This window comes from Haemaphysalis longicornis, unplaced genomic scaffold (genome assembly GCF_048455015.1).
Source record: "Haemaphysalis longicornis isolate Haplotype H1 unplaced genomic scaffold, Haemaphysalis longicornis Haplotype H1 scaffold_1, whole genome shotgun sequence".
In the NCBI taxonomy this organism is placed as follows: domain Eukaryota; kingdom Metazoa; phylum Arthropoda; class Arachnida; order Ixodida; family Ixodidae; genus Haemaphysalis; species Haemaphysalis longicornis.
The window spans coordinates 244,571,553-244,599,292 of record NW_027526203.1 but is presented as its reverse complement, the minus strand read 5'-3'; the positions used below and the strand labels follow the sequence as shown (position 1 = coordinate 244,599,292).

General features: G+C 45.9%; 1 protein-coding gene across 1 annotated transcript in view; it reads left to right on the top strand.

Moving 5' to 3' along the window:
• Nucleotides 1-27,740, top strand: part of LOC144143490 (uncharacterized) — a 90,098-nt gene that overhangs the window by 51,295 nt on the left and 11,063 nt on the right. The window contains exons 8-10 of the mRNA XM_077675245.1: nucleotides 3,829-3,974; nucleotides 16,684-16,887; nucleotides 17,662-17,778. Coding sequence (XP_077531371.1) covers nucleotides 3,829-3,838 — 10 coding nt within the window. The 3' untranslated portion in view covers nucleotides 3,839-3,974; nucleotides 16,684-16,887; nucleotides 17,662-17,778. The remainder of the gene's footprint in view (nucleotides 1-3,828; nucleotides 3,975-16,683; nucleotides 16,888-17,661; nucleotides 17,779-27,740) is intronic.

Here is a 27,740-nt window from a genome sequence, read left to right as displayed (position 1 = left end):
GTGAATTCAACATCTACGATTCATCTTCCACAAACAGTGAAAGGAAAAAAATTGTAGAATTGGTTGTAAAAAACAGTGTAAATACTGTCATGAAAGAAACAAAGATTCAGAACTGTTTCATAAATTCTGGGAGCCAAACGTAAATTATAATGTATCGTTTGCAACATGCTGTAGCGTTCTTTTAAGCTTATTTTACTCATACGGTGCCCACATTAAACTAGCAGTTGACCAGTAAGTGAAAACATGGTTCCCTGCTGAAAACATGGTTCCCTGCTTATAAGAGACATCTCATATAAGAGACAGAAACTGCTCCCCAGTACGTGTCTCTTATAAAGGGGTTCAACTGTATATCTACTTAGGCCCCGCATCCCAACCATGAGGCAGAGATAATTAGAAGGATAAGAATGGGGTGGAGTGCATACGGCAGACGTTCTCAGATAATGAATGGTAGCCTGCCATTGTCTCTTTAGAAAAAAGTGTATGACGGCTGCATCTTACCGGTACCCATTTACGGGGCAGAAACTTGGAGGCTTACTAAAAGGGTTCAACTTATATTCAGGACGGCTCACCGAAAAATGGAACGGAAGATGATAGGTGTAACATTAATAGACAAGAAGAGAGCGGGGTGGGGAAGGGAACAAACGCGTATTAAGGACATATTCGTAGAAATTAAGAAGAAATGGACGTGGACAGGGCATGTAATGCGAAGGCAAGATAACCCTTGGTCATTAAGGGTAACAGAGTGGATCCCTAGAGAAGGCATGCGTTGCAGGGTGCGGCAGAAAGTTATATGGGCAAATGAGATCAAGAAGTTTGCGGGGATAAAGTGGTCGCAGTTAGCACAGGACCGGGATAATTGGAGATTAATGGGAGAGGCTTTTGCCCTCCAGTGGGCGTAGATAGGCTGGTGGTGATGATGATGATGATGCTGCACTACAATTTCGATGGAGTTTGAAAGCTTTAAATATCATTCTCCATGCTGCGTGGCACTGCTGCTGTCGAGTTCTGTTTTTACACAGTAATGCAACAAATTGAACAGCAGCCCTCGGCATTAAAATATCACATCATAACGCAAGCTTTGACGCGGTTATTGCTTAAAGGAGTACTGACACCAAATTTTGATACCTAAAAATGATATAATTGGCTTCAGTAGTTTGTACAGATGCCTCACAGAAATTTTTGCAGCGATCCGAGGCCGGAATCACATCTAAAATCGATTTTGATTGTCCAGGCCGCGAGCTTCCACAAATCGGCAGCACTAGCGCAATCGCTTTCGGCGTGACGAAACATTGGCCTACGTGTCTGGCCGGTTCAGGGTGACGTCATATAGTCGTTTTCAGAACCGGAAACGATATCCTGCGATGCTGTTGTCGGTGGTATTCGTTTGGGCAGGAGACGTGGGCGTAGCTGTGTGAGCAATGCTTGTAAACTTTGCGTGTTCGACGTCTTTGCTCTTCAGTTCGTTGCCGGCGCATGGTGTTCGACACTGGTGCCGAAAACGGCGTGGTGCGCGATGTCGACGGGCACCGCGGCGACGCGGCGGTGCGCGTCGCCGAGCTCGCCCAAGTTGTGCTATGGCAAGCTCGCGGTATGCGAAGTACTGCTCATGGAAGCCTGCCCGAGCAAATCGACGACGACGCCAAGATGCATTATTTTCCACGCGACGACATGCAGCGCTAAATGTGGGCTTCGTGGAGTTCGTGCACGCCGGCGGCCGCAAGAACTGTCGCCCAAGCCAGCGGGCTCGGGGTTGCACGGGTCACCTTGGGTGTTGGGAACTTAGTATCGTGGCGACTATTTGATCACTGGTATCTGTACAACTGCGAATGACCATCCCTTACACAACTTTTCACCACACTATCATCCCCTTTTTCGCATATGAAGCTTTATTTTGGCAATAATTTCCGTTTCTGCGATCGGTGACCAAGACATCTGCCGCGGCCTGTTTTGATTCTAGCGCGCAGGTGGCGCCATCTTTCGGCCGCTCGCCGCACCGTGGTGCCGACAGTGCTGGGTCGGAGCGCCGAACCTCCGCTGCCGGTCAGCGTAGGCTTCCCATTGCGGCAAATATCTGAACGCCACTTTTAAATTCAGCTCTTATAACAACTCCTAGCACAATTTTCAACACACTAACATCTAGTTTCTCGCATGTAGAGCTTCTTTTTCGTGATCAGATTGATTAGAAGAGTGGCGACAAGCTGTTGCTATCACGGTCTGCGCCGGTTCGAGCCGCAGTGATATTAAAAAACAGACGACGGCAAAGACATCGCCGGCCTAATCGCCTGGAAAAATAAAGTTGTTCTGTCTGTCGGGTGGCAGTGACTCATCCGAGTCTGAAGATTCAGACGACATGTCGACTGCGCGGGCGAGTCGCGGACCATGTACAATCGTAGCAGACGATGCGACGAACGCATGGAGGAAAGAAAAACGTCCCTGACGTCACGGGTGAGACCGTGACGTAAGGCTGCCCGCTTGCAGGCTGGCCTTCGAACGGCCACTTTCCCGCGCGGCGACCAAATTTGAAATTGGTTGCAATAAAGGTGCTATAATTCTGTGTTGGCGGCTGACGGCTTTCAGTTCGATTTTCGTAATTACTGGGCCAATAGGTATTCTTTACAGCATAAAAACTGAAAGCGAGAAATTTCGTGTCAGTACTCCTTTAATTCTGAATCGCAATCAATGTTTTTGTGGTGCTTTGGGCTGTCTGGCCACACTAGTTTGTCACTTGCTCGCACTATTACATTTTGATATCATGATTTAAGCGAACGAGAAGTAAACAGTCCTTCAATTAAGAATATTTTGTTTGTTTTAAGTATGCCATTAATGTATTCGTTTATGCGCACTTGGAACGCTTTGCATGAGAGGGCTAGAAATGGCATTTGAGAGCCCCAAATGTCTCTCGGGGTGCTCATTTGGCTGGAATGTCATTTCAGCCCAATTGCATTTCAGCACCCTGTGGAGCAGCACAACTTTGCATTTGAGTCAAATGACATTTGGTTGAAATGACATTCGGACGCTAGTGTAGCAGGGGTATAATTTTTATGAATCCCTTGTTTTGATTGGTTCTAAAGACAGAGATAAAATGGACCATAACAAGTTTATTGCTGCCATCACCTGTGACTCAAAATGTGGGCTAATTCAAACAAGTGGACAGTTTTGGCTATGCATGCGCAATTATCTGCATAAGAGGTTTGGGAGGAGGAGGGGGGGGGGGGGGGTTAGTAGTGTGTGCAGTTATTTTCGTAACATTGGATTGTTGTGATAGGTGGTGTGAACTGGATGAAATTGGGAATTTAGTAGTTGGAATGAATTTTATGAAAATTAAAACCTGATGGGTCATACTTGATTGGCTGAAGGGTTGCCAGCATCCCAGACCGGGCCTGTCCCTATGGTGGTTCTATCACTTGGCTTCCGGAATGTAGGCCGATCGAGGGACACTTCTGACGGTGCGAACGCAATAATTCGCGCAAGTTTCGCTAGTTGCTAGGAACTGTAATTGGGTGGTTACTAGGTAGTGTGAGTCTACGTTTATAGGTATTGGGAACTAAATAATAGGAAATATTACTAGAAATGTTTGCACTGATGATGCCCGTTGTATATTGGTCCAAATATTTTATTTCGAGGGTGCGTTCAATAAAGTTGCCTTAAAGAAAATAAAAGACTCGTGTAATGCACGATCACAGGTAATGTCGGAAGCCATGGACATGTTGCGCAGAATTGAAACCAAAACTTGTTTCAATAACTCCAAAAATAACCCACAAGAACTATATTCCAATGCACACGCTTGTTGAGAAAGTACTAAAGATTTTCGTTAAAAAATTGGCGCAGCTTGTACTAGTGGTGCAAGGCTGGAGAAACAGCGGAGCTGGTGCTCCGCCACCCCGACCACTCCCCTGCGTGCGCAGCTGCTTGACCGTGGCAGCACTTGCGAGGTCGACAGGCTGCGCAATGAAAAGGCGCAGCTTCAGGCCAAGGCAAGTCCTCCTCGTCTGGCTTGTATGTGCGTGGTTTAGAAAAAGCGTACTGCAAAACCATAGTCCTGAACACGACTGGCTTTATAGATACCGACCTGCCCATTGCAGCCGGCGACAATGGGAGCAAGCGTGCCAAAACATTGCCGTGTAGAGACGGATAGCTCGATCAGGTGGAGCGAAATTTAATCCTGAAACCCGCCAGCTTCGCTTCGCTCGCTGCAGGGCCTGCGACTGCTCGCATAAAATGTAGCGGTCGTACCAATAAATGTCGATTGTACCGATCACCAGCTACAGTAGCGGCGAGCAACTATTATTTACGGTTAAATCTAGAGCCATCCCTTAGCTATGCAAGCGTCAGTCAACGCACATAGGTAAACCACAGTGCTAATATATGCGCCTGCGTGACTAACATTCTTTATAGCGTGCAAAAACTTTGTCAACTTTCATTTTATGTGGAGGAGCTTTTTTTTTTTTTTTTTTTTTTTTTTTTTTATTTTTTTGATTGACTAGTTGACAGGTAAAGCCCTATTTGAACAAACACCCCACCAGGGCCATTCTGTTCATGGAAGCGCTGTCATTCTTGTGAGAAAACAAAGTATTTCCAAAAAAGGGAGAGCTAATCGATAGCAACCTTTTCAGTGACTGCGCATTTTCACCATACTGGAGCTTCACGTTTGTAGGAGCTCCGTCGGGGTGCTTTGGCTTACAAGCCCAACGAATGGCAAAGTTGGGTATAACAGCCGTCCGAGTTCAATGCTTGTGGTGAGAACCAGTTATCTTCGGCATATCTTTTTGAGCGACTGCTCCCGTACCGAAGCAATCGGAACCTGTTGAAAACAAATTCCATTTACCGTGCCGTGCCAGGGTAGCTCAGCTGTATGCACCAAATAACATCACGTACGATATCTTCATTGAAAGTATGTTGCATGGCTAAGGCGTTGCGCTGCTGAGCACGAGGTCGCGCGTTCGATTCCTGGCCGCGGCGGCTGCTTTTCTGATGGAGGCGAAAAGCAAAAACGTCTGTGTGTATGAGATTTCAGCACACGTTAAAGATTCCCAGGTGGTCAAAATTAATCCGGAGCCTTCCACTACGGCCCGCCTCATCGCCTGCGTTGCGTTGGCACGTTAAACCCTACAGTCAATCAAAGTACAGTAAAATCTCGATGATACGAATCTCGCGGGACCGCGAAAAATATTCATATCATCCGAAATTCGTATGAACCAATACAGACCAAAAAATGTAGCGCTGAAAAAAGTTTTCGAGTATTTCTTTTCTTACTTTCGCCTGAAGAAATTCGTGATTTTCTTCTGCATTTTTTCACCCCCATGTCGCAAAGCAGTCCTTTCTGGAGCGCGTAACACTTCGCGCTCGTCACCTCACTCGCGGTGCCCAAGCTCGCTACATGCCGCAAGTCAAGCGTGAACCGCATGGTGCGTTTTTGCACGCGATTTGCGAACCTCGGCTTTGCGCGCACTGTATTTTCACGCCTGTATCGACGATTTCGCGCCCGCGGTAGCTCCTACCTCAACCAGAAAATGATGCACGACGCGCGCGGAAGGATGGAGGAGCCTGACGACTTGCGAAGCGCTCGAGACAGCCGGCTTAGCTCCTCCGGAGATGGTTAGGCTTAGCACCCCGGCAGATATTTCATGGGTGCTTTCACTAGCGCCGTGGATGATGTTTTATAGTACCGTTTTCGCATGCATAATCAGCTCCTTTACCGCACAAGCAACTTAGCGTCTGCCTTGAGCGGCATTTTAAGGAGCGGTCGCTCGAGCGGCCTCGCCACATTGCGGCCGCAGCCGGCCACGCCGCGAGAAGCGTGCGGGGTTTCGCGGCGGTGTCAGCAAGCAGAAAATAACAGCCCGGCCGTTTCTAGAGAAAGAGCGACAAAGAGGGGGGAGAGAGCCGTCACTTGCTCTTTCGGCAGTCGGGCCCCTCGCCGGCTCGTTCGTATCATCCGCTGGGCCGCGCAGGTCCATTCGGAACAGCCGAAAATTTTCCCATTGCTAACAATGCAATTTCACCGGGACTTTTCAGAAATTCGTATTATCCCGAAATTCGTATCACCAAGAATCGTATCATCAAGATTCCACTGTACGTTTCAAAATATTGCAGGATCTTTCAGCACATTTCTTCGCGAAAGTGTTTAATTTTTTTAAAAATTATTTTGGCTAGGTTTAACACCGAGCCTACTGCCTAAGGCGACCATATCCTACAACCTTGGCATCAGACTCATGGCCGCTACTTTTTTCAACAACTGTTGATACTGCTGCTGCACTGCCTCAGAACCTAGCAGCCAATGGGAAATTTCTGACATGCTGTATTTTTTCCTTTTTTTAATATTGTGCTATGTGTTGTAAGATCACGGGAATTTATTGCGTGCCAAGTGTTTCTCCCGTTGTTGTTTTGTTTTTTCACGCTATATGAAACTGCATGCCAAGTGCTTCTTAATTTCTGTTCCTTTTTGTCTCTTCCATGCTATAAAACTAAACTCACTGAATATTTTTTTTATTTTATCCTTGCGGATGTACGCGCGCTATAAAATGATATTGAGCGCGTTAGCAAAGGGTTAGCAGCTATGGACACTTTTTTTGCTGATGATATCCGGGTGGGTGCGCGTTCGGTGGACGCCGGTCGGGCGCGTGCCTTTTCCAGCCTATCAAAGTACCAATTTTGCGTTAAAAAACACTTATTTCAGCACACCGTCGACAGGCCAATGATACTTTTTCTAGTTTCGGTTCTATTATTGCGCGCCTAGAGGCAGAACGCTGGGGAAACACTCCTCTCATTTTTTTTTTTCTTTCCGCTTCTCTCCGGCGCGACTGGGGGCGCGCATGCGCGATAACGGTCACCGCAGTTGCTGCTTCCTCACGGCGAGCAGTGAGGCCGACGTGCGTCTCATGTAGTGGGCGATTTCTCGTATGTGATCGGTGTGCTCCCTCGGACATTACGGTGCTGCAAAAGGGACGCCAAGAACACCAGGGGCGGTATTCTCGAGTTTTGTCCCTTTTGCATCCCTTTCAAAAGTGTCCCTTTTGGCGAGCCCTGATTGGCTAAAAGCAAACAACCGGAAGTGACGTAGAGCAAGCGCCGCAACCTACTGCCAACGCCCACTGCTTAACCGGAAGTACGTCACGATGAAAGGGACGCAAAAGGGACGTTTTCAAAAGGGACAGTTACGAGAATACCGCCCCAGGATTAATCGTAACGCGAAGACTCTGAGTGCTGTTAGCAAAAGGTGAGAACGTCGTTCGTATGCCGTACATGAAGCTGAGCTGAAGGATAGGACTTGTGTCGTGCGTGGTGTGCTTGAAGACAGACAACCTTGTCTGTGTTGTATTGGTCATCGGTGTTTCTCGCCACATGTCGCTTTCGTGCACGTAACGCGAATAAAGTGTTTAAGTGATATTCGAGCTGGCGTTGTTACTGCTCAAGCGGCGTGGCTTCGTGCCGTCGGAGCAAGGCTTGCCCGTTGGAGGCAGCGGGGTGGCGGCTGCGGTTGCCGGGTGGGAATGGGGGACACACGGGGAGGGGGGAAGGAATCCAACCGGCATGAGAGGGGAGAGCATTACCTCTCCCCCATGCAAGCTGTGCGCCCTCGCATTGTTGCCATGGCAATTATAACGCCTTCAAGGTGGCGTTGCTAGGGCAACAACAACGCAGAACGCAGTAATGTTTCCCCAGGCTCGAAAAGTGCAAACTCCCGTGTGTCGATGCTGTAGTGCATGTTACAGATGTCCAGGTGGTCCGAGCCTTCCGGTGCTCGAAAACTTGGCTGAAACATCCTGTTTCGGATACATCAAGGCGGTTGTGGTTTGGCTTTGCCATAAGTCCGCAGGCACTATACTGTGGAATCTCGATGATACAATTCTGGGTGATAAGGAATTTGGGATGATACGAATTTATGAGAAGTTCTCGCGAAGTTGCATTGTTTGCAATGGGAAAAAATTCGAGTGTTACGAAGAGAGAGAGAGAGAGAGAGAAAGACTTTATGGCCAGCAGGGAGTGGGAGGTCGGGATGCGCAGAACCTCCACATCCCACCCACGTTCACGACGTCTTCGGGACTAGGCCCCGCCGGCGTTGAACGGACCTGCACGGCCCAGCGGATGATTCAAACGAGCCGGTGAGGCGCCCTACTGCCGAGTGAGCAAGCGACGGAGACGTGCGGGCTCTCTCCCCCCCTCTTTGTCCCTTTCTCCAGGTACAGCCGGGTTGTTTTCTACTTGTGAAAACACGCTGCGCACCCCATAGGCCTTTGTGGAACCACCCGCACTCTGCGCGCGACGTGGCCGGCGGTGGCTTCTGTCGCGAATTCGTGCGGGGCGTTCGGGCAACTGCTTCCTAACCACTCTTTAAAATGCTGATCAAGGCGTGCGGTAAAGGAGCTGATAACGTGAGCAGAAATGGTACCATAAAACATCATCCACGCCGCAAGTGAAAGGGCCCATGAAAAATACCTGGTGTGGTGGCAAGCCTCAGCATCTCTGGCGAAGCCAGCCGGCTGTCTCGAGCGCTTCGAAACTTCCGCCATTAAACGTGCGCATCCCCATACAGAAAGTCGTCAGGCTCCTCCCACTGTCCGCTTCCAGACTCCCCATTCCTTGATTATCCTGTCATGCCAGGCATTACATTCGATTCATACGGAATTGCAAAACTAATTGACGAATTGAAACTAACGTCATCCGCGGGAATGGACGGCATTAATTCCAAAATACTGAAAAACACTAACCCTATAACAAGCATTATTCTATCGTACATATTTCAGCAGTCCATTCCATGCGGAGTGGTGCCGGAGGACTGGAAGCTTGGTAAGATCGTTCCTGTCCCAAAAAAAGGTCTTTCATCTTCACCGAGTAATTTCGCCCCATTTCGATCACAAGTGTATGCTCTAAGTTAATGGAACACATAATTTATTCCCACATAGTACATTTTTTACGTTCAGTACGTTCAGTACCCTAACCAACACGGTTTTCAAAAAGGACTTTCATGTGACACTCAACTCGCCCTGTTCGTTAACGACCTGAGTTCTAACTTGGATATTAACATACCTGTAGACGCCATTTTCATTGATTTCGAAAAAGCCTTTGACAAAGTTCCCCATAATAGATTATTTTTGAAGCTTTCACGTCTTAACCTTAATTGTCTTGTTTTTAATTGGATATGTGACTTCTTGACTAACCGTAAGCAGTTCGTTTGTGCTAACAAACATCGCTCCTCCTTATCCGCTGTAACCTCTGGCGTGCCTCAAGGCACGGTCCTTGGTCCTCTACTATTCCTAATCTATATTAACGACCTCCCCAATAACTTAGCTTCTAACATTCGTCTATTCGCAGACGACTGTGTCATTTATCGTCCTGTTCACAATGCAAGCGACACTGTCATCCTACAGTCTGATCTTTCTTTGATTCAATCGTGGTGCGAAAAATGGCTGATGTCCCTTAACATAAAGAAAACTTGTGTCATTTTTTTCCATTGCCGACAATCTTATTCCTCTAATAAATATTTCCTGTTTGATTCTGAAATTACAGCAACTAATTCATGTAAATATCTCGGTATCACTCTAACTTCAGATCTGACCTGGTCATCCCACGTAATGAACATCCCTAATGACGCAAACGGTGTTCTTGGCTATCTCCGAAGAAACTTACGTCTAGCCCCACCTTCTGTTAAACTTTTAACATGGTGATAGAAAATAGCCAGCGCAAGGAAGACGAGGACGAGGAAGGTAACAGACACAGCGCGGCACTCACAACTGAAGTTTTATTGGAAAAGGAAAAAACATATATACACCAAAAACCGCGCATGTCAAAACAGTTCACTTCAAGAATGAGTCACTGCGCAAGCCTGCAACTCGTCAAGTCACACGTTCTGCAAGATAACAGATTTCACTTTTGTGCAAGGACACAGAGGGTTGGCTAACACAAGTTTCGCAATTTTTTGATATGAAAAAAGCTTCAGATACTTCCCTAGTATGTTGATTAGGGTGTTTGAACAACACGGTTGTTTCAGATAAAACCGGTGCACACTTTTGTACACGTGTACACGTGCGGCAATGAGAAGCCAAGTTAGCAATTGAAGAGTTCTGGATGGACAGAAAATGCTCGCGCAGTCGCTTATTGACGCAACGACCAGTTTGACCTATGTAGCAAAAGCCACAAGACAACGGGATGTGATAGACAACGCCTACAGCACACGCAACATACTTGTGTTTGTGGTTTACAGTGCACTTGTTGACAATGGACTTAATATTGCTATCTCTTTTTTTGGCAACCAATGGACAAATTTTTGATAACTTATTTGGAGCTTTGAATACCACGTTAACACCATAGCGGGAACCATTTATTGCAAACATTTATTAGGTGCCATTATGCAAACATTTATTAGGTACTAGCTTTGCGAAGCAAGTAGCCCGTCTACAAGACGCAGGTTTTCCTTCTAGTGTACTCGTGTCTGTCACCGAGAAGTTAATAAAAGTTGTTAAAGGTCGTGCTAAACGTGACTCAAGTAGTGATCCTTCACAGAAGAAAAAGAAATTTGCAGTAATTCCGTACACCCACAGGATTGCCCACGGGCTTAAAAACGTAGGTTCCCGCTATGGTGTTAACGTGGTATTCAAAGCTCCAAATAAGTTATCAAAAATTTGTCCATTGGTTGCCAAAAAGAGAGATAGCAATATTAAGTCCATTGTCAACAAGTGCACTGTAAACCACAAACACAAGTATGTTGCGTGTGCTGTAGGCGTTGTCTATCATATCCCGTTGTCTTGTGGTTTTTACATAGGTCAAACTGGTCGTTGCGTCAATAAGCGACTGCGCTAGCATTTTCTGTCCATCCAGAACTCTTCACTTGCTAACTTGGCTTCTGTACAAAAGTGTGCACCGGTTTTATCTGAAACAACCGTGTTGTTCAAACACCCTAATCAACATACTAGGGAAGTATCTGAAGCTTTTTTCATATCAAAAAATTGCGAAACTTGTGTTAGCCAACCCTCTGTGTCCTTGCACAAAAGTGAAATCTGTTATCTTGCAGAACGTGTGACTTGACGAGTTGCAGGCTTGCGCAGTGACTCATTCTTGAAGTGAACTGTTTTGACATGCGCAGTTTTTGGTGTATACAGTAAAAGCTCGTTAATTCGGATTTCTAAGGACCGGAAAAAATGTCCGAATTAACCGAATGTCCGTATTATCGAATGGTCGAAATAAACACAATAAATGCAGGTTTTTTTTTTACATACCTTTATCTTACGAAGTAATCGCGTATGCTTGTCTGCTTTCGAGCAGAAATTCGCGTGGACACAATTTTTCTGAGCCCTTCAAGGTGCTCAGCAACGGGAACAAAGCCACAAAATGGCACCGATGGCACCGCCAAACCTACACGCGAAGAAAAGACGTTCAACGAGTCTCAAGTTAAGCCAAGTCGATAATTGATGTCCATGGCGATGCTGCGTTTGAGCTTCACTTTTGTTCCGAATTGTTCTTTTTTCGTTTTTGAGCCTCGCCAGCGGCCTGAAAGTCGCCGAATTATCCGATTTGCGGTCAAATCTGTCCGAATTAACGAGCGCCCTGTCTCATAGAGTGATGCGTATATTTACAGGGACCAGATGACGTGTCCGAATTAACCAATTTTCCGAATTAACGAGAGTCGAATTAACGCGCTTTTACTGTATGTTTTTTCCTTTTCCAATAAAACTTCAGTTGTGAGTGCCGCGCTGTGTCTGTTACCTTCCTCGTCCTCGTCTTCCTTGCGCTGGCTATTTTCTATCACCATAAACCAATACCAACTCGCCCAGCTTGCCATCTTGGTGTAAACTTTTAACCTATCTAATACCCCTGTCACACGGGCACTTTCAATCGCGATTGAGTCGATCCGGATCGAGCTCAATCCGGATCGGGCCTCTGCTACACGGCAGTTTCAATCGCGATCGAGCTCGATCCCGCTCGAACTCAATCCTGGTTTCTCAAGCGCGATCGAGGCTTCCAAGCGCGATCGAACGAGAGCGCCGATACTCTCGTCCCCGCTGAGTGATGGCACAGAATGTGACAACTTCAACTAACGCCACAAATTGTGTCAAATAACCTGACCGAAATAAGCCTGAGGTAATATTTACATAGTTACGTATACCTACGACCGCGCGAAGTTACCAGACGCCGGCCGCAAGTACATTGTCAGCGCCATCTAGCGCACACGAGTGCAAGCCGTGCAACTTCTCGATCGCGATTGAAATGTGCCGTGTAGCAGCGGCAGTACGTCGAGCGCGCTCGAAAACTCGATCGCGATTCACTTCAATCGCGATTGAAAGTGCCCGTGTGACAGGGGTATAACACTAGTTCGCCCGAAGCTAGAATACGCATGTGCCATCTGGGATCCCCATCAAATCACTCTTATTCAATCACTTGAATCCATCCAAAATCGCGCTGCCAGATTCATTTATTCAGACTACTCCTATCACAGTAGCGTCACCGAACTAAAATCTCAAGCTAACATGGTTAACTTAGCTTCACGCCGCAAAATTTCAAGACTGTGTTTGTTTCATAAATTTTATCATGCATTGCACTCATTGTCTTTCATGCCGTATTAGCCATTTGAAAGCGGTTTATCCACCCCGTGCGCATACCACTGCCCATCACTTCATTTTTTGTGCAAACATCAATTGAATGGAACGATCTTCCTGCTGACATCGTGCACCACTCCAGCATCGCCCATTTCAAAGAAGCCATCGAACAAATCATCTGTTTGTGAACTGCCTACCCCCTCATGTAACACCCCTTGACTGGGGCCCTTGAGGTATTATAAATAAATAAATGTGCTTCACGCGTCATTTTCGGACCTAAACAGAAGCGGAATCGTCGGCGCGGGTGTGAAAAAATCCTGCGCGCCACGCCAACATTCCCGAATAGTGTGCAAAAACGCGCCGCACGGTTCATGCCATGACTGTTTCGGAGTGTAGTGGGCCTCGTGATTGAGGAGACAAATGCGAAGTTTGACGCGCTCCAGAAAGGACTGCTCGGTGACATGGAGGTGTAAAAAAAAAAAAGCAAAAAAACATCACGCATTTCTGCACGTGAAAATAAGAAAAGAAACAAACGGAAACTTTTAGATGCAACGCATCTCTTTAACTCGCCTTGTCCCGCGTCGCCGTTGCGGCGTAGTCCGCATCCCTCCCCCATTCTCCTTGCCGCGGCAGCTGCGCGCTCCGCCGCTCTCACCGCAGCGCCATCTGTGTGTCAGCGCGCAGCTTGCACTCGGCTGCGTTCACTCCCGTCGCCGTGCCAGCTGTGCGTTAGCGCGCAGCTTGCGCTCGGTTAAAAATTTACACCATCTTCCCGCGAGGGGAACCATGGGGTAGATGCAACACATTGGGGGTGAACATGCTGCATAAATAGGATACACAACAACAGCAATCCACACGCTGACATCGGCCGCTAACATAACGGAAACGCAACGGCAACCCCCGATGCGTTGCATCTACCCCATGGTTCCCCTCACGGGAAGATGGTGTAAATTTTTTAGTGCTCAATTTTTTGTCTGTTGTTGGTTCATATGAATTCTGGATGATACGAATATTCTCGTGGTCCCGCGAGATTCATATCATCGCGATTCTACTGTACTCAGAAAAGTTAGGAACGGCTGAACAGCAATAGCTCATCTAGTACGTATCACTCCACCGAAGCAACGAACCCAAATGCCAGTATGCGCTCGCATTTTGAAATTGCAGGAATAAATTTACAAGCAGAATATGCGAGCGGAGGGTGCATGAGCTTAAAGTGGGAACTTTGACTAGCGTTGCATATACATGTTACAGTGTTCTTTCTACAAGTTTGCAGCATCTCTGCACAGCAGTCGCACGGAGGAAAACAATCACCTAACGCTGTTTTCGAGGATTCACACCAGCACTTGGAAAAGGCCTAGCACATGCGGTCGAGTGTGTAGATACACACACTAAGCAGAACAACTAAAGCAAGAATACTACTAGGTGCAAGTACTAACCAGCTATAAAAGCCAGTCGTGGCCAGCAAAATTACCGAGGCTATTTTCAAACCCTTTGTGATGAGACAGGTGTACCCGAAACCGATCGTTTTCCCAAGGCAGCGTCCACATTTTCAATGATGTTAGTCTGCTCCAGGGGTGGAACAGCTGCGCCATTTGCGCCATCCTGCGCCAAACTGCCCCTATTATCAGTGTTTATCAGTGCTGTACTGCACTGCAGCACTTGTTTATCAGTTCTGTACTGTGCTGCAGCGCCCGAACTGAGCCAGGAGATACGACCGCCTCGATGCCCCTTGCCCGAAACTTGGCTGAAACATCGTGTTTTCTATTTCAAGGCGAATATGCTTTCGGTTTCATCAAGGCTATGAGTGGCTATGGTGGTTGGCTTCCGGTTCTGGCACCTGCACCACATTAAATGAAAAATGACAAAAACTAAGTTAAATGTTCTTGTGTCACATTGCCAACAGATAGAAAACAGATACAATATTATTCGCATGAAAGGTAGCAGTTTATTGGAGTGAACTTCAATTTAGTTGACCATTTTTGACGTGCCTATTGTTGAACAAACAGGGTCTTGGGCGCCTTTCCCTCGCTTGTTAATTCAGTTCGCCGTTGTTGTGAGGTAACTACCCATTTTCGCTTCTTTGCTTATGTGGAGAATTGTCCAACATTAATGTCTAACACGCTCCCGTTACGTAGTCTACAGTGTACGTTCGTCGACTCTCACAACCCCATGACGGGCGAAGACAAACCTATGTTCTGATTCTCTCACAGTGAAACCGCTCTTCGATAGAAAAAAAGCAAGCAAACCCCTTGTTTTACAGAATGCCGCCGTGAGTTCTCCTAACGCTGCCGCCTACCGGAAACGAAGCTAGGCCTGTTATCTGATACTCTTCGACTCTGCGTGTGAGGTGTACCCTTTGAACAGTGATAACGCAGCGTGCTCATTGGAGACGAAGGCAGATAACGTCGCATTTTGTAAACTTCCATTATCGGTTAGGAGTAGGTTCTAGTGCATGGACAGAAAATTTGCCAAAATATCAATTTTCTGTATTATTTTATTTGCAATATACAGATCCAAGACAATTTACCTGCAAAATATAATAGCTGTACCATAAGTATTCACATAGCTTGCGCCCTTTGAAATTGCCTAAATGATCATTTTTGCCTGTTTCCAAACTTTGTGCCCCGGTTTCTCCGAACCAATTTTTTTTTCCACATGTCCAACTGTCGGGTACAATATCTTGGGATGTACTGGCTTGATTTGTATTATTTTTGCTGCATTCGAAAGCTTATGAACTGAACAGTGCAATAAAACCACAAGATATAGAGTTTCTTTTTGCTGGCACAAGATTTTATGCAGTTTGATGACCTGGCATTTATGAAGTTTATAGCATTTGCAGAAACAAGGCTAAACTGTGGTACAGTTGCACTCCCTGGTTCTTCTAGAGCACGAAGGGATAAAAGCTATTTGAGTATTTCATAGGTAGATGATGAAAAAATTGCCCGAAATTGAAAGGCATAATATGTTGCATAACTCTGACCTTGTGTCACATAGACGAAAACTGGCTGCATATTTGTGCTCTGAATGTTATAATACACTCAATGTGTAAATCTCAAGCACATAGGTTAAAAAATTGCAAAAATGTCCTCAAGACCAGTGTCCCCCCTTAATATAGCAGATAAATAGATTGAAGTTAATTGGCAAGCAACTTGCACAGCGGCCTGCGCCAACCCCTTTCCAAACGGCCTTTCTGGCTCCTCCGCACCTGCTCCAAAAGGCCTTTGCAGCTACTCCAAGCCTACTACAAAAGGTAACTTTGCCTGCTCCCAGGACTGCTCCCAAACCCATGTACCTTGTTCCACCCCTGCTGCTCAGTAAAACAGCTCTTATGAAATAATCTGACGGACATCTGTGAAATTGAAAGTTATAGCAGCTGGTCTCCACATGGCCAGCGCTAGATTGCACACAATGGATGGAACCATCCCCCTGCACGAGGCATTTCTTACCTTTTTTTATTGAACGAGAACGGGAACGATGCATTTGTGGTTATAATAAATGCCAAACTTCCCTGAACCTCAGTTCTTTAGTACGTAAAAAGTGTGACGAAGAACTTCAACCTCCAGGTGCACCACTTTGCCTATTCAAAAGTTCTGTTCTTCAATCACACCTGAGTCGCATTTTCCGGCAGCTTTCTTGTTCTTGGCTGTCGAGCAGACCGTCTGCTTACAGTCCCATACTTCTGGTGGTGTCGGCCTGTTTTTCGCCTTGTTCGACAGCATTAATTATGCTTAGTTTATCCGACAGTGAAATCGGCTACCAGCTACCGTGCTGCTGGTCGCACAGAAAAAAATAACAAAAGGCCGACCGGCACTGGCTTGGCTTCAATGCACCAATGACCCGTTCTATGCTGACAATGTTGCCAGACATAGAAGTTTCCTCATCAAAATAAAGAAAAGCATATCAGGTGCCGGCACTGTGAAAGTCCACTGTTAGCATTCAGTCAAAACAGTTTTCGGCCAAAATTTAGTCTGTTGTATCCAGGAGTCTGCTAAGCCGGGCCGGTTATGAGTGGTGTGGATTCCACTTGAAATGCATGCGACTAAACAAACCAACAGCAATGGTCTGTTGTAACCCAAAGTTCATTATTGCAGGATCGTCTGTAACGAGCGTAAAGTGTATGTACATGTGTGTGTGTGTGTGTGTGTGCATGCAGGCTGCACCCCACCTCGTGCACTGTGCCATTCTGGTGCTGCCAAGTACTGGATTTGGGAAAGCCGCCGATGCCCCCTCCACTCTGAAACGGCTCTCGGCGCTCTTGGCAGCTGCCTGGCAGCTGCGTCCACCAAGGGTTGTTTCAGGGTGGAGCCCGGAAGCTTGTGCGCCCTCATCCCCAGTGGAAAACACCGGCCCAACGCTGGCAAGTGCGCTGCACCTGCACCTTTCTCTGCATAAAGGCACACCACCGTTTGTACTCCAGAGACTAGCAGCCTAACAGATTCTTCTTGAGTGAAACGCAAAAGCTTTGGAGAAAGGTTCGTAATACAATGCAGGTGTTTGTATTATTAGTTTGCAACAGCCATGCACATCGTATGAAAGGCAGAACGTCATCAGTGCTGTTGGCTTTCGGCAATATGCTGCCTTGGCAACGAAGTAAGGCCATTGTGTCTCTCACCCCATATTTCCATCCCATTTAAATTGTGAAATTTGTTTTCTTCCGAAACTACTTGCTTCAAGAAAACAGCTTTGTGCTTCTTTTTAAAAATGTGACCTTTTGTTACATACCAGGTGGTATTTTAGTGGCATACCAAACCAAACATAAATTATGAGGTTGTTGAATAAGGCGAAAAACCCTTTCTACTAACAAATCTGAGCTGATGTCAAAGATATGATCAACTTTTTTATGCAAATAACCATCCTGACGGCTGAGGGCGCAAAGCTGCCTCAATTTTTTTTCTTGGGTAATTGCATTTATCTTGGTCTTACTGCACTTTATGATACTTTGTTCCTACAAAAAAAAACCTTCAAAAGAAGACTGCGAGCAGAACAGATTATGCTTCTCTGATATCACGCCATCATCATCCCAAACATAGTTCTCGGGAAAAAAAAAGCTTTTTTGTATCGTTTTTGTGGAAGTTGCATGGATTCTTAATGCTTGATCCAGGGTGAATGATTTTCTTTCTGCCTCGTACAGTGCGTGCCATCAAGGTGGACCTGCTGGGCACAGGCCACAGCTTCTGGGGCCTGAATAGCAGATGCGCCGGAAGCCTGTGCGCCATCACCCCCCGCAGCCAACAGCGGCCCAACGCTGGTAGGTGGAACACTACAACTGCCTCTGTGTGCGGAGACAGCAGCGTTCATATGCTAGGGCCTCACACTAGTTTCACGAGTGAATAACAAAAGCTGTGCTTAAATGTTCTAATCCAGTACAATTGTTTGCAGTATTAGTTTACAACACTCCTGCACGTGGTTGTATGAAGTGCACTAGCAAGTGTGATTTGTGCAGTGTATGCTAATGTTAATTAATCATCTTACTAGTAACAAATACCCTGTGTCCCTCAGTCATGAAATGCTGCAATGTGCTTAACGTCATGTTTGGTTTACTCAACTTAGGCTTTGTACTACAAAAGTTTTCACTCTGGTCTCTCACTAGGTGGATTGGATGCACCTCAGGCCGTACAATGCACACGAGGTCAATTACACAAGTAGCATCATCTGCATGTTCCACTCTTAAACCAGTATCATCTAGGGGGGGCCCTGTGTCTTTGCTTGTTATTCAAATATTAATCCCCTGGAAGGTGCCAGGTATTTTAATTGCATGGCTTCAAATGTGAGTTGTGTGACCCAGACTATATAGTACCTATATATGCCCCCAATTCACTCTTTTGGTAAAGCACCCACAGAAATTTTGAGGGAACAGCAGACTGTGCAAAATGCCTGTTGACATGTGCCACAGACCTTCGCAGTGACTCTGGGCTCGTTGGCTTCCTTCTTGCATTTTCCCATATTTTGCATATATACTTGAAGTATGCACTCCTCTGAGAAACGGTTCAAGTGGAAGGTATGCATCCTGCACCAAACGGATTCCACCTCGACTTGTGTAATGAACAGTACAGTTGATTGACCTCCAGTACAGTAGATTGACATCCAGTCCAGTACAGTTGATTCACCTCCAGTAGGATTCCCGCTGGTTGTTGTGTGATCAAGCGGCTGCTTTGAAGGATACCTTGTGGTTGTCATCCCTCATTTTCACCTTTTCTGCGACCAGAAGCCCTGTGACCCATGTTGTCCTTTGCGTTCGTTTGAAGTACCGTAATTACCCGATTCTAACGCGCACCCGATTTTTTTGGCAAAATAACCGAAAAAATTTGCACTTCCGATTGTAACGCGCACGGAACTTTGTGAGCAAGAAAACGAATGCGAGAAAAACAGGCGATTTATTTCTCGAAGTAATCTCACTCATCTCACTCCTTGTCGCTCTCCGCTGACCACAACACCTCATCCTTGGTGCCGTCAAGCGCGTTCGCGATGCCACACTTCATAACGAACGTTCAACCATGATCGATGGGATCGTGACCCACGCCTCACACGCCCATCCTGCGAACTTCTCCAGAGGCGCACGGTTCAGCCGACCGCTCGTTTTGAACGCGTGAGAGCCACTGCTGCCATTGCTGTTATCAAGTGCGCAAGTGGAACGATTTGACGATTTGTGTGAATGCCGATAGATAAGCCTGGGCGCTTTGCTTCCTGCGTCCGAAAAATCGTTGCTAAAAGCTTTGGCGCCATCTTGAGATGGCGATGGGCGAGACGAAATTTCTGTTGTTTCGGCAGTTTCGGTTTCATATCCGATTCTAACGCGCATGCGATTTTTCGACCTATTTTTTCGGAAAAAAGGTGCACGTTAGAATCGGGTAATTACGGTACTCTAAATGTTGGCTCTGAGTTTAGTTTTGATGTTAGAACGCTGCTCTGTTGAGACTACAGTAGATGGCACTGCATATAATTCTACAAAGTAGCTGGCCAAAGCAGATTGATTGTAGTGTTTAATGCGCCGACGCAACGCAGGCAATGAGGTGCGCCGTATTGGAGTGAGGCGCGCCGTATTGGAGGGCTCCGGATTAATTTTGACCACCTGGGGATCTTTAACGTGCGCCGAAATCTCGAACACACGGGCGTTATTGCTTTTCACCTCCATCAGAAAAGCGGCCGCCGTGGCCGGGAATCGAACCCGCGACCTAGTGCTCAGCAGCACAATGCCTTAGCTACTGAGCCACCGCGGTGGGTAGTTGGCCAAAGCCAACGCCTGGTGGTGAGTGTGGTATGGAGTCAGCGGAGACGGGGCTGCATTAGAACGTTGCAGGAGCAGAGGGCAAAGATGGATGCACCTGACTACTGAGGGATGTGGCACGAAGGATTTAACGCAGCGTGTGGTGTTTCTGTGCTTGGGATGAGTTTGAAAAGTGGGTGTAGCAAAAGTGGTAACATGCTAAACAATATCGTTCAAGGGCTCTAGGTATCTCAAAACAGCAAATGTAATTAAAAGACCCTTTGCAGTGCACTTTGGAAATGTGAAAGGAACTGATACGTTTCTTTGAGTGCATGTTTAATCTTAAAATTCCAAAAGTGCACTTCAGCAATTTCCTATTTATGGGCAGGTGCAAGGAGATGTAATGCGGTGGCAACTCATACATCTGTTAAATTTTTGGGGAGCATCTTACTGAACTAGAAGAGAGACAGAGAAAGTCACTGCTGAGAAGTAAATAAAATCCCCAAGAGCCAGAACTTTGCTTCACTGTTGGGAGCACACTTGAACTTTGCTTAGGATTGTCCTTAAAGGGGCACTGACACAAAAATTTTGCATCTTGTTTTTTTTGTTGCGATAAGTAGCTAGTGACCTACTTATAACCTGTAGAAACCTCATTTGCTTCAGTGTGCGACGGTTGTTTAATTAGAGGCATTTTCAATGCGGCCAGTCGCAGTTTCGGTTTCAGCGAGTGCCGCGAAACGATGGATTTTGTGGATTTTGTGTGAACAAAGCTGACCACGTGACCGTCGGAGGGATATCACAGAGCAGAGCCGCCGTAGCACTGTCGAATCCGCATCGACGGCAGTTTCTGCGAATGCCCCCACGTACTGATCTCGTGAGGCGCTTAATTAAAAAGCGACCGTGGATGTGACGCAGGCGCTGCGAGTGCAAATGCTACCGCGGCTAAAGAACAACGCGCGACGCTCGAGACGGTGGGTGGCAAGACGCGCGCTGGGAGCAGCCGGCCGGTCTGCCTACAGGTCCGCCTACAGATGTGTTCGGCTCAGCACTGGGGCGGATATTTGAGTGCCGCTCTCGTAAGCGGTACAGATGACAATTTTGAATGCAACCCGCCATCGCATCATTAACTCCTTTCTCATGTAAGCCACCATGGTCGGGACTTGGGGACAATTTCGTGCAGCGGTAACAAGCTATCACTCGAGCTACTTGCGCCGGCCTGGGCCACTTCGCGGCCGTGGCCGCCGCCTGCACAGCGACCGTGCGGCTAGCTCAGTGAGCTTTTCGTGCCTCCGGCGCGTTTTCGCATCCAATGGTAATAAACAGTAATAGACACAGAGTGCCTGGAATCGCTGTAGAACTTTGGTCGCGGCCAGCTGCCCGATTCTGGTGAAATCACGGTGCCTCCGCCGCCAACGATCGGGTCGTTCGTTCTCGAGAGCAGAAGCTCCGCCCTCCGGCCCTCCGATTGGAGCGGCGAGCCGGGCGAGCCGGCTAAAAACGCCGGTAGTGCGGAAGCGGCGAACACAAACTCGTGACGTGTTGGATGTTGTTTATTTACAATTGCGCGTGGTCCTCTGCTGGCTGCTCGGTTGCGTTTCGCACACTTCAAAATTGATTTTAAATATGTTCTAGGCTGTATTCGCCGCTGATATTTTGCAGATGATGTATATGTGTTCCCACCAATCTATCTCCGAAGTTATCTCGCCTTCAAAATTTTGTGTCAGTGCCCCTTTAAAGGCCCAACAGCATCACTAGGGGAGGGGGGAGGAATACGCTATTTGGTGGTATGTACAAACAATACACATAGGTAATCAAATGTGAACTGGAACTAAGAATCATCAGGATAGAAACATTTTTGCTGTAATCAATAATTCAAACAATACATACTTCTGGATAGCATTGGGTCATTGCATGAAATTGAAGTTGGAAGGCCCGACCATTATTGCATGCAATGGGGTTGGAGTGGCATATGTGGGAGGAAGTTCAGTTTGGTGGCTCTAGAAGTTCGTGTTCTCATTGTGGGTGAAATGAGAAACTGGCGACGATCAGGGCAATGAGTTTCCGGAGATCGATTCAGATAATGGCCGAGGCTGTCACTCAATTCAGCTGACCAGACAAAAGTTGAAACGATTAATCTATGCCTATAAAGAGAAGTGCCCGACTGATTCACTGACTGTTTTATCAACGCCCAGCCAAAGCTGCTTAACCTAGCAACTTGAAATTTCGGGAGTACATTGGTGTCATGGCGTAGGGGCTCACTAAGGCAGGATTTTTCAATTGATTGACTGTTTGTAGGGTTTAACGCGCGATGCAACGCAGGTGATGAGGCATGCCGTAGTGGAGGGCTCCAGAATAATTTTGACCACCTCGGGATCTTTAACGTGCGCCGAAATCTGGAACACACGGGCGTTTTTGCTTTTCACCTCCATCAGAAAAGCGGCCACCGCGGCCGGAAATCGAACTCGCGACCTCATGCTCAGCAGCACAAAGGGCAGGATTTTCCAAAATTATACTCCTAACCGGGGAAAAGAAGGAAATTCTGTTTTTGTAAATTCCTGATTATCGCGCCTTCCGTTCACATATCGAAGTGCCTTTTGCTGATATCTGTAGCCCGTAAGAATATCTAAAAAGTAGTTTTGAAGGTGATTCTGCGTTTCGGAAGAAAATAGGTGTTCTTAAAGATTCTCCAATGAATGTATTACTGATTGATTTATCCAATTGGTTTTAATAAATGTTTAATAAATGTTACTCATACAAGTGCACAAAACCAGTGTGAGGGATTTCGCCCTGCAACGCCGCTAACAGGGAGAAACAGATGTTTTCAGGACAAGGTTTCCACTTTATATGGATGCCAAGCCAAACAAACTGCTGGTTGCAGAAACTTCAAATTTGAGAAGCACATTCCTATTATGGTGCAGGAACCCAATATTGCAGAATTTTTCAAAATTACACCCCTGAGAATGTAAGAAGCACTAAGATTGTTGCACAAATTTTTTTCATTGCAAGCCTGTTGAAATATCGAAAAAGTTTTTGTTGGTATGCGTAACCAATTCAAATATTTAAACACTGTTTTACAAGCATTTTTTCTTAATGGCCATGTAATAAGAATTTTTGGTAAATTACCTGTCTTTACGGATTTCTCAATAATGATTCAGCCCATTGATATGTCCAACTTATGCTTGCATCTTTTTTAATATGTGAACACACCTGCCACAGTGGCTCAGTGGGTAAGCCATTTTGCTGCTGAATCCAAGGGCCCAGGTTAGATCTCTGCCGTTGCGTCAGCTTTGCAAATGGAGGCGGAAAGTGCCAACTCTTGTGTGTCGAGGCTTTAGCACGTTACAAATCAACTAATCTGGAGCCTTACACTGCGGCGCGCCTCACAGCCCAGATTTAGCTTTGGCACATTAAAGGTACATGAGACAACACCGGCAGTGCTGGCTCATGGCCTGGTGGTCTGGAGCGCTAGGTATGTTATTTCACAAGTCGCAAGTTCGAATCTCCGAGGGTACATACTTCTCTCTCTCTCTCTCTCTCTCTTGTAAATTGATTTTATCGTTTTTGGCTGATGTTTTCTGTACTTAGGTCACCATTTTTGGGCCGTAACATTCATTGCTCCACAGGCGACTTTGCAGAAAGCATGCAGGGTGACACTGACACGCTATCGAGTTCTTGTTGGCGTACTGTTGCCACAAGCACCGACTGCTTGCGGGCAGTGGGCACAGTCCCGTATCAGCCGACCCTTGGCCTCGTGCGAACACGCTTTTAAATATACAAACATGAGTGAGGCAAGCTTTAAAGGAGCCATGAAGAGAAAATACAACTTCGTTTAATTTGAAAGAACTAGGATTCAGTATCTCACTCAGTTCCATTAGAGCCACAAAAGATGTTTTTTAACGAAAAAAAAGGCAAGAATTATTTAAAAACTTTCTAATTTGGCGCCAGAGTGACGTGTTATGAGCAAGAACGACATCATACGGGCCAACAATAAAACATAATTTTCAGAGCGTTAACTGCACTTTAGCATTCAAGTGATGCGGTCAAATGGAACTAGAGGCCCCATTACACAGGTCCAGTCATGTGTCGTCGCGACAGGCGAGTTAGGCGGCCGCCAATAGCACGAACAAGGTTCCGTGACGTCATAGAAAAGTTGCGGGAAATTGGCTAGGGGGTCGCGACTGCTTCACACGTTTTCTTTAAAGGAGCCATGAAGAGAAAATACAACTTCGTTTAATTTGAAAGAACTAGGATTCAGTATCTCACTCAGCTCCATTACACACACAAAATATGTTTTTTGACGAAAAAAAAGCAAAAAGTATTTAAAAACTTTCAAATTTTGCGCCACTGTGACGTATTATGAGCAAGAGTGACGTCATACGGGCCAATAATAAAACATAATTTTCAGTGCGTTAACTGCACGTTCGCATTTAAGTGATGCTGTCAAATGGAACTAGAGGCCCCATTACAGACGTCCGGTCACGTGTCGTCGTGACAGGTCAGTTAGGCGGTCGCCAATCGCACAAACAAGGTTCTGTGACGTCATAGAAAAGTTGCGGGAAATTGGCTAGGGGGTCGTGACTGCTTCACACGTTTTCTTTAATATCTCCGTTATTTGTTCGAAGATTGCGATGATATTGGTATCATTGTTATCGGGACTAAGCAGTCTTTCTAATAAACCCAACTTGCATTTTGTCTTCATGGCTCCTTTAATATCTCCGTTATTTGTTCGAAGATTGCGATGATATTGGTATCATTGTTATCAGGACTAAGCAGTCTTTCTAATAAACCCAACTTGTATTTTGTCTTCATGGCTCCTTTAAAGATCAAGGAAAAGCGCATGGCATTTGAGCGCCTGTGGTGACGCGGAGGGCGTACGTATCCACTGCGTAGGCCCCAGCTAGTGATTGCTACGATTACAGCCTGTCCTGGTAGGCTTATCTATATACTTACCTGGGGCTGGGCTGTCCGGTGGTGATGATGGCCGGCGCCCCAGGCGGAGGTTGCCATTGCACTGCGGTCGGCTGGAGCTTGCCTCTTCCCCAAACAGGGGCAGATGCAGCATGCAATATCTGAGGCATTTTACAGCCGACAACATGACAGAAACGCGGTATGGCGATTATTGAGATATGGAGAATGCCCATCCAATCATAACGTCGGATCGCAAGCATATTGTTTCACAGAACCAAAACCAACTTGTTTGAATGCTAATCTTGGACATCTTCCAATCATGTAGCACCTTGACCCGACGTCTTTGCGGTTGGTTGGTGCAGCCGCCGCAAACCGCGCATGGTAATTTTTCTTCTTTCAGTCAACACAGTGCAAGCAAAAACGGGAGCTTGACAAATTCACTTCGATGTCCCTTTAAAGGAGCCATGAAGAGAAAACACTAGTTTGGTTCATTCAAAAGATTGCTTCATTAGAAACATACTGACACCACTTTTAACGTAAACTTCGCTCAAATAAGCTACATAATTACGAAAAACTGGAATGGCCATGCGACCCACTAGCTCATTTCCCGCAACAGAACCTATGATGTCATATCAGACAGCTCTGCGATTGGTGGAGGCCGGCAAAAGCAAACACAAATTAGGCAGAGCTTATAAGCTTGCCGAACGAGCTATTTGCGCTTAAATTTAGAGCACATTCTTTTTGAAGCCCCAAGAATGATGAGACAAATAGTAGAAGTTACGAAAGCATCTGTAAACATAGAAGTGCAATGCGTATGCTGCTGTTGGTACTGCGTGCACTATGCTTGGTTTACCTGCACAGGACTGCGGGGCTTTGGGGTTGTCTCAGACGACACTGGCCGATTGATGCAAGCGACGATGTCTTACGTGACCGTATTTGTGGAGCGAGCACCATGTTTCACGAAACGATTGTCTCCATGAACAAAACAAGCCAGGTACAAATACGTTCACAAACAAACCAAAGGCAGAAAACGGCTTGCCGCGGTGTGGTGGCGCCATCTAGGTTCACTAACGGTAAACAAGGCCCTGTAATGTCATTGCAGACCACGAAAATGCACGATTTAGTGGGAAAATCAAAATTTTAAAGTGAATAAAGCATCGTTTGCATTCAGACAAGTGCTGGGGGCACTGTAAAACACGAAATCTTTCAAATAACACAAACTTGTGTTTTGTCTGCATGGCTCCTTTAAAGGAGCCATGAAGAGAAAATACAACTTCGTTTAATTTGAAAGAACTACGATTCAGTATCTCACTCAGCTCCATTACAGCCACAAAAGATGTTTTTTTAACGAAAAAAAGCAAGAAGTATTTAAGGGGGGAGGCTGGTCTTAGACAAACTTTTTTATTGTTCAAGCTATTGAGATTAAAACTTCCAAACAGATGTATTTCAGCATTCTGATTTCAAATATCAATTTAGATTTTGGATATCACAAGTGGTTCTAATTTCATACAGATTTCATTGTCAAAGGCCTATCCCCAATTAAAAAAAAAATCTGCTTTAATGATGCTTCTAAACTGCACTTCATTGCATTGCATAGCAACCAGGGAGTGCAATAAAAGTATTCCCATGCTTCTAGCCTTCCTACAACCAATTGTATGAGTGTTCAAACAACAAAGTTTGAACTAACTTCGTCCTCATACAACGAAGTTTGTTCAAACGACGAAGTTTGAACCCTCATACAATTGGTTGTAGGAAGGCTAGAAGCATGGGAATACTTTTATTGCACTCCCTGGTTGCTATGCAATGCAATGAAGTGCAGTTTAGAAGCATCATTAAAGCAGATTTTTTTTTTAATTGGGGATAGGCCTTTGACAATGAAATCTGTATGAAATTAGAACCACTTGTGATATCCAAAATCTAAATTGATATTTAAAATCAGAATGCTGAAATACATCTGTTTGGAAGTTTTCATCTCAATAGCTTGAAAAATAAAAAAGTTTTGTCTAAGACCAGCCTCCCCCCTTAAAAACTTTCAAATTTTGCGCCACAGTGACGTGTTATGAGCAAGAATGACGTCACACGGGCCAACAATAAAACATAATTTTCAGCGCGTTAACTGCACGTTAGCATTCAAGTGATGCGGTCAAATGGAACTAGAGGCCCCATTACAGACGTCCAGTCATGTGTCTTCGTGATAGGTCAGTTAAGCGGCCGCCAATCGCACAAACAAGGTTCCGTGACGTCATTGAAAAGTTGCGGGAAATTGGCTAGGGTGTCGCAACTGCTTCACACGTTTTCTTTCATATCTCCGTTATTTGTTCGAAGACTGCGATGATATTGGTATCATTGTTATCGGAACTAAGCAGTCTTTCTAATAAACCCAAGTTGTATTTTGTCTTCATGGCTCCTTTAAAGGAGCCATGAAGAGAAAATACAACTTTGTTTAATTTGAAAGAACTAGGATTCAGTAACTCAGTCAACTCAGCTCCATTACAGCCACAAAAGATGTTTTTTAACGAAAAAAAAGCAAGAAGTATTTAAAAACTTTCAAATTTTGCGCCACTGTGACGTATTATGAGCAAGAGTGACGTCATACGGGCCAATAATAAAACATAATTTTCAGTGCGTTAACTGCACGTTCGCATTTAAGTGATGCTGTCAAATGGAACTAGAGGCCCCATTACAGACGTCCGGTCACGTGTCGTCGTGACAGGTCAGTTAGGCGGTCGCCAATCGCACAAACAAGGTTCTGTGACGTCATAGAAAAGTTGCGGGAAATTGGCTAGGGGGTCGTGACTGCTTCACACGTTTTCTTTAATATCTCCGTTATTTGTTCGAAGATTGCGATGATATTGGTATCATTGTTATCGGGACTAAGCAGTCTTTCTAATAAACCCAACTTGCATTTTGTCTTCATGGCTCCTTTAATATCTCCGTTATTTGTTCGAAGATTGCGATGATATTGGTATCATTGTTATCAGGACTAAGCAGTCTTTCTAATAAACCCAACTTGTATTTTGTCTTCATGGCTCCTTTAAAGATCAAGGAAAAGCGCATGGCATTTGAGCGCCTGTGGTGACGCGGAGGGCGTACGTATC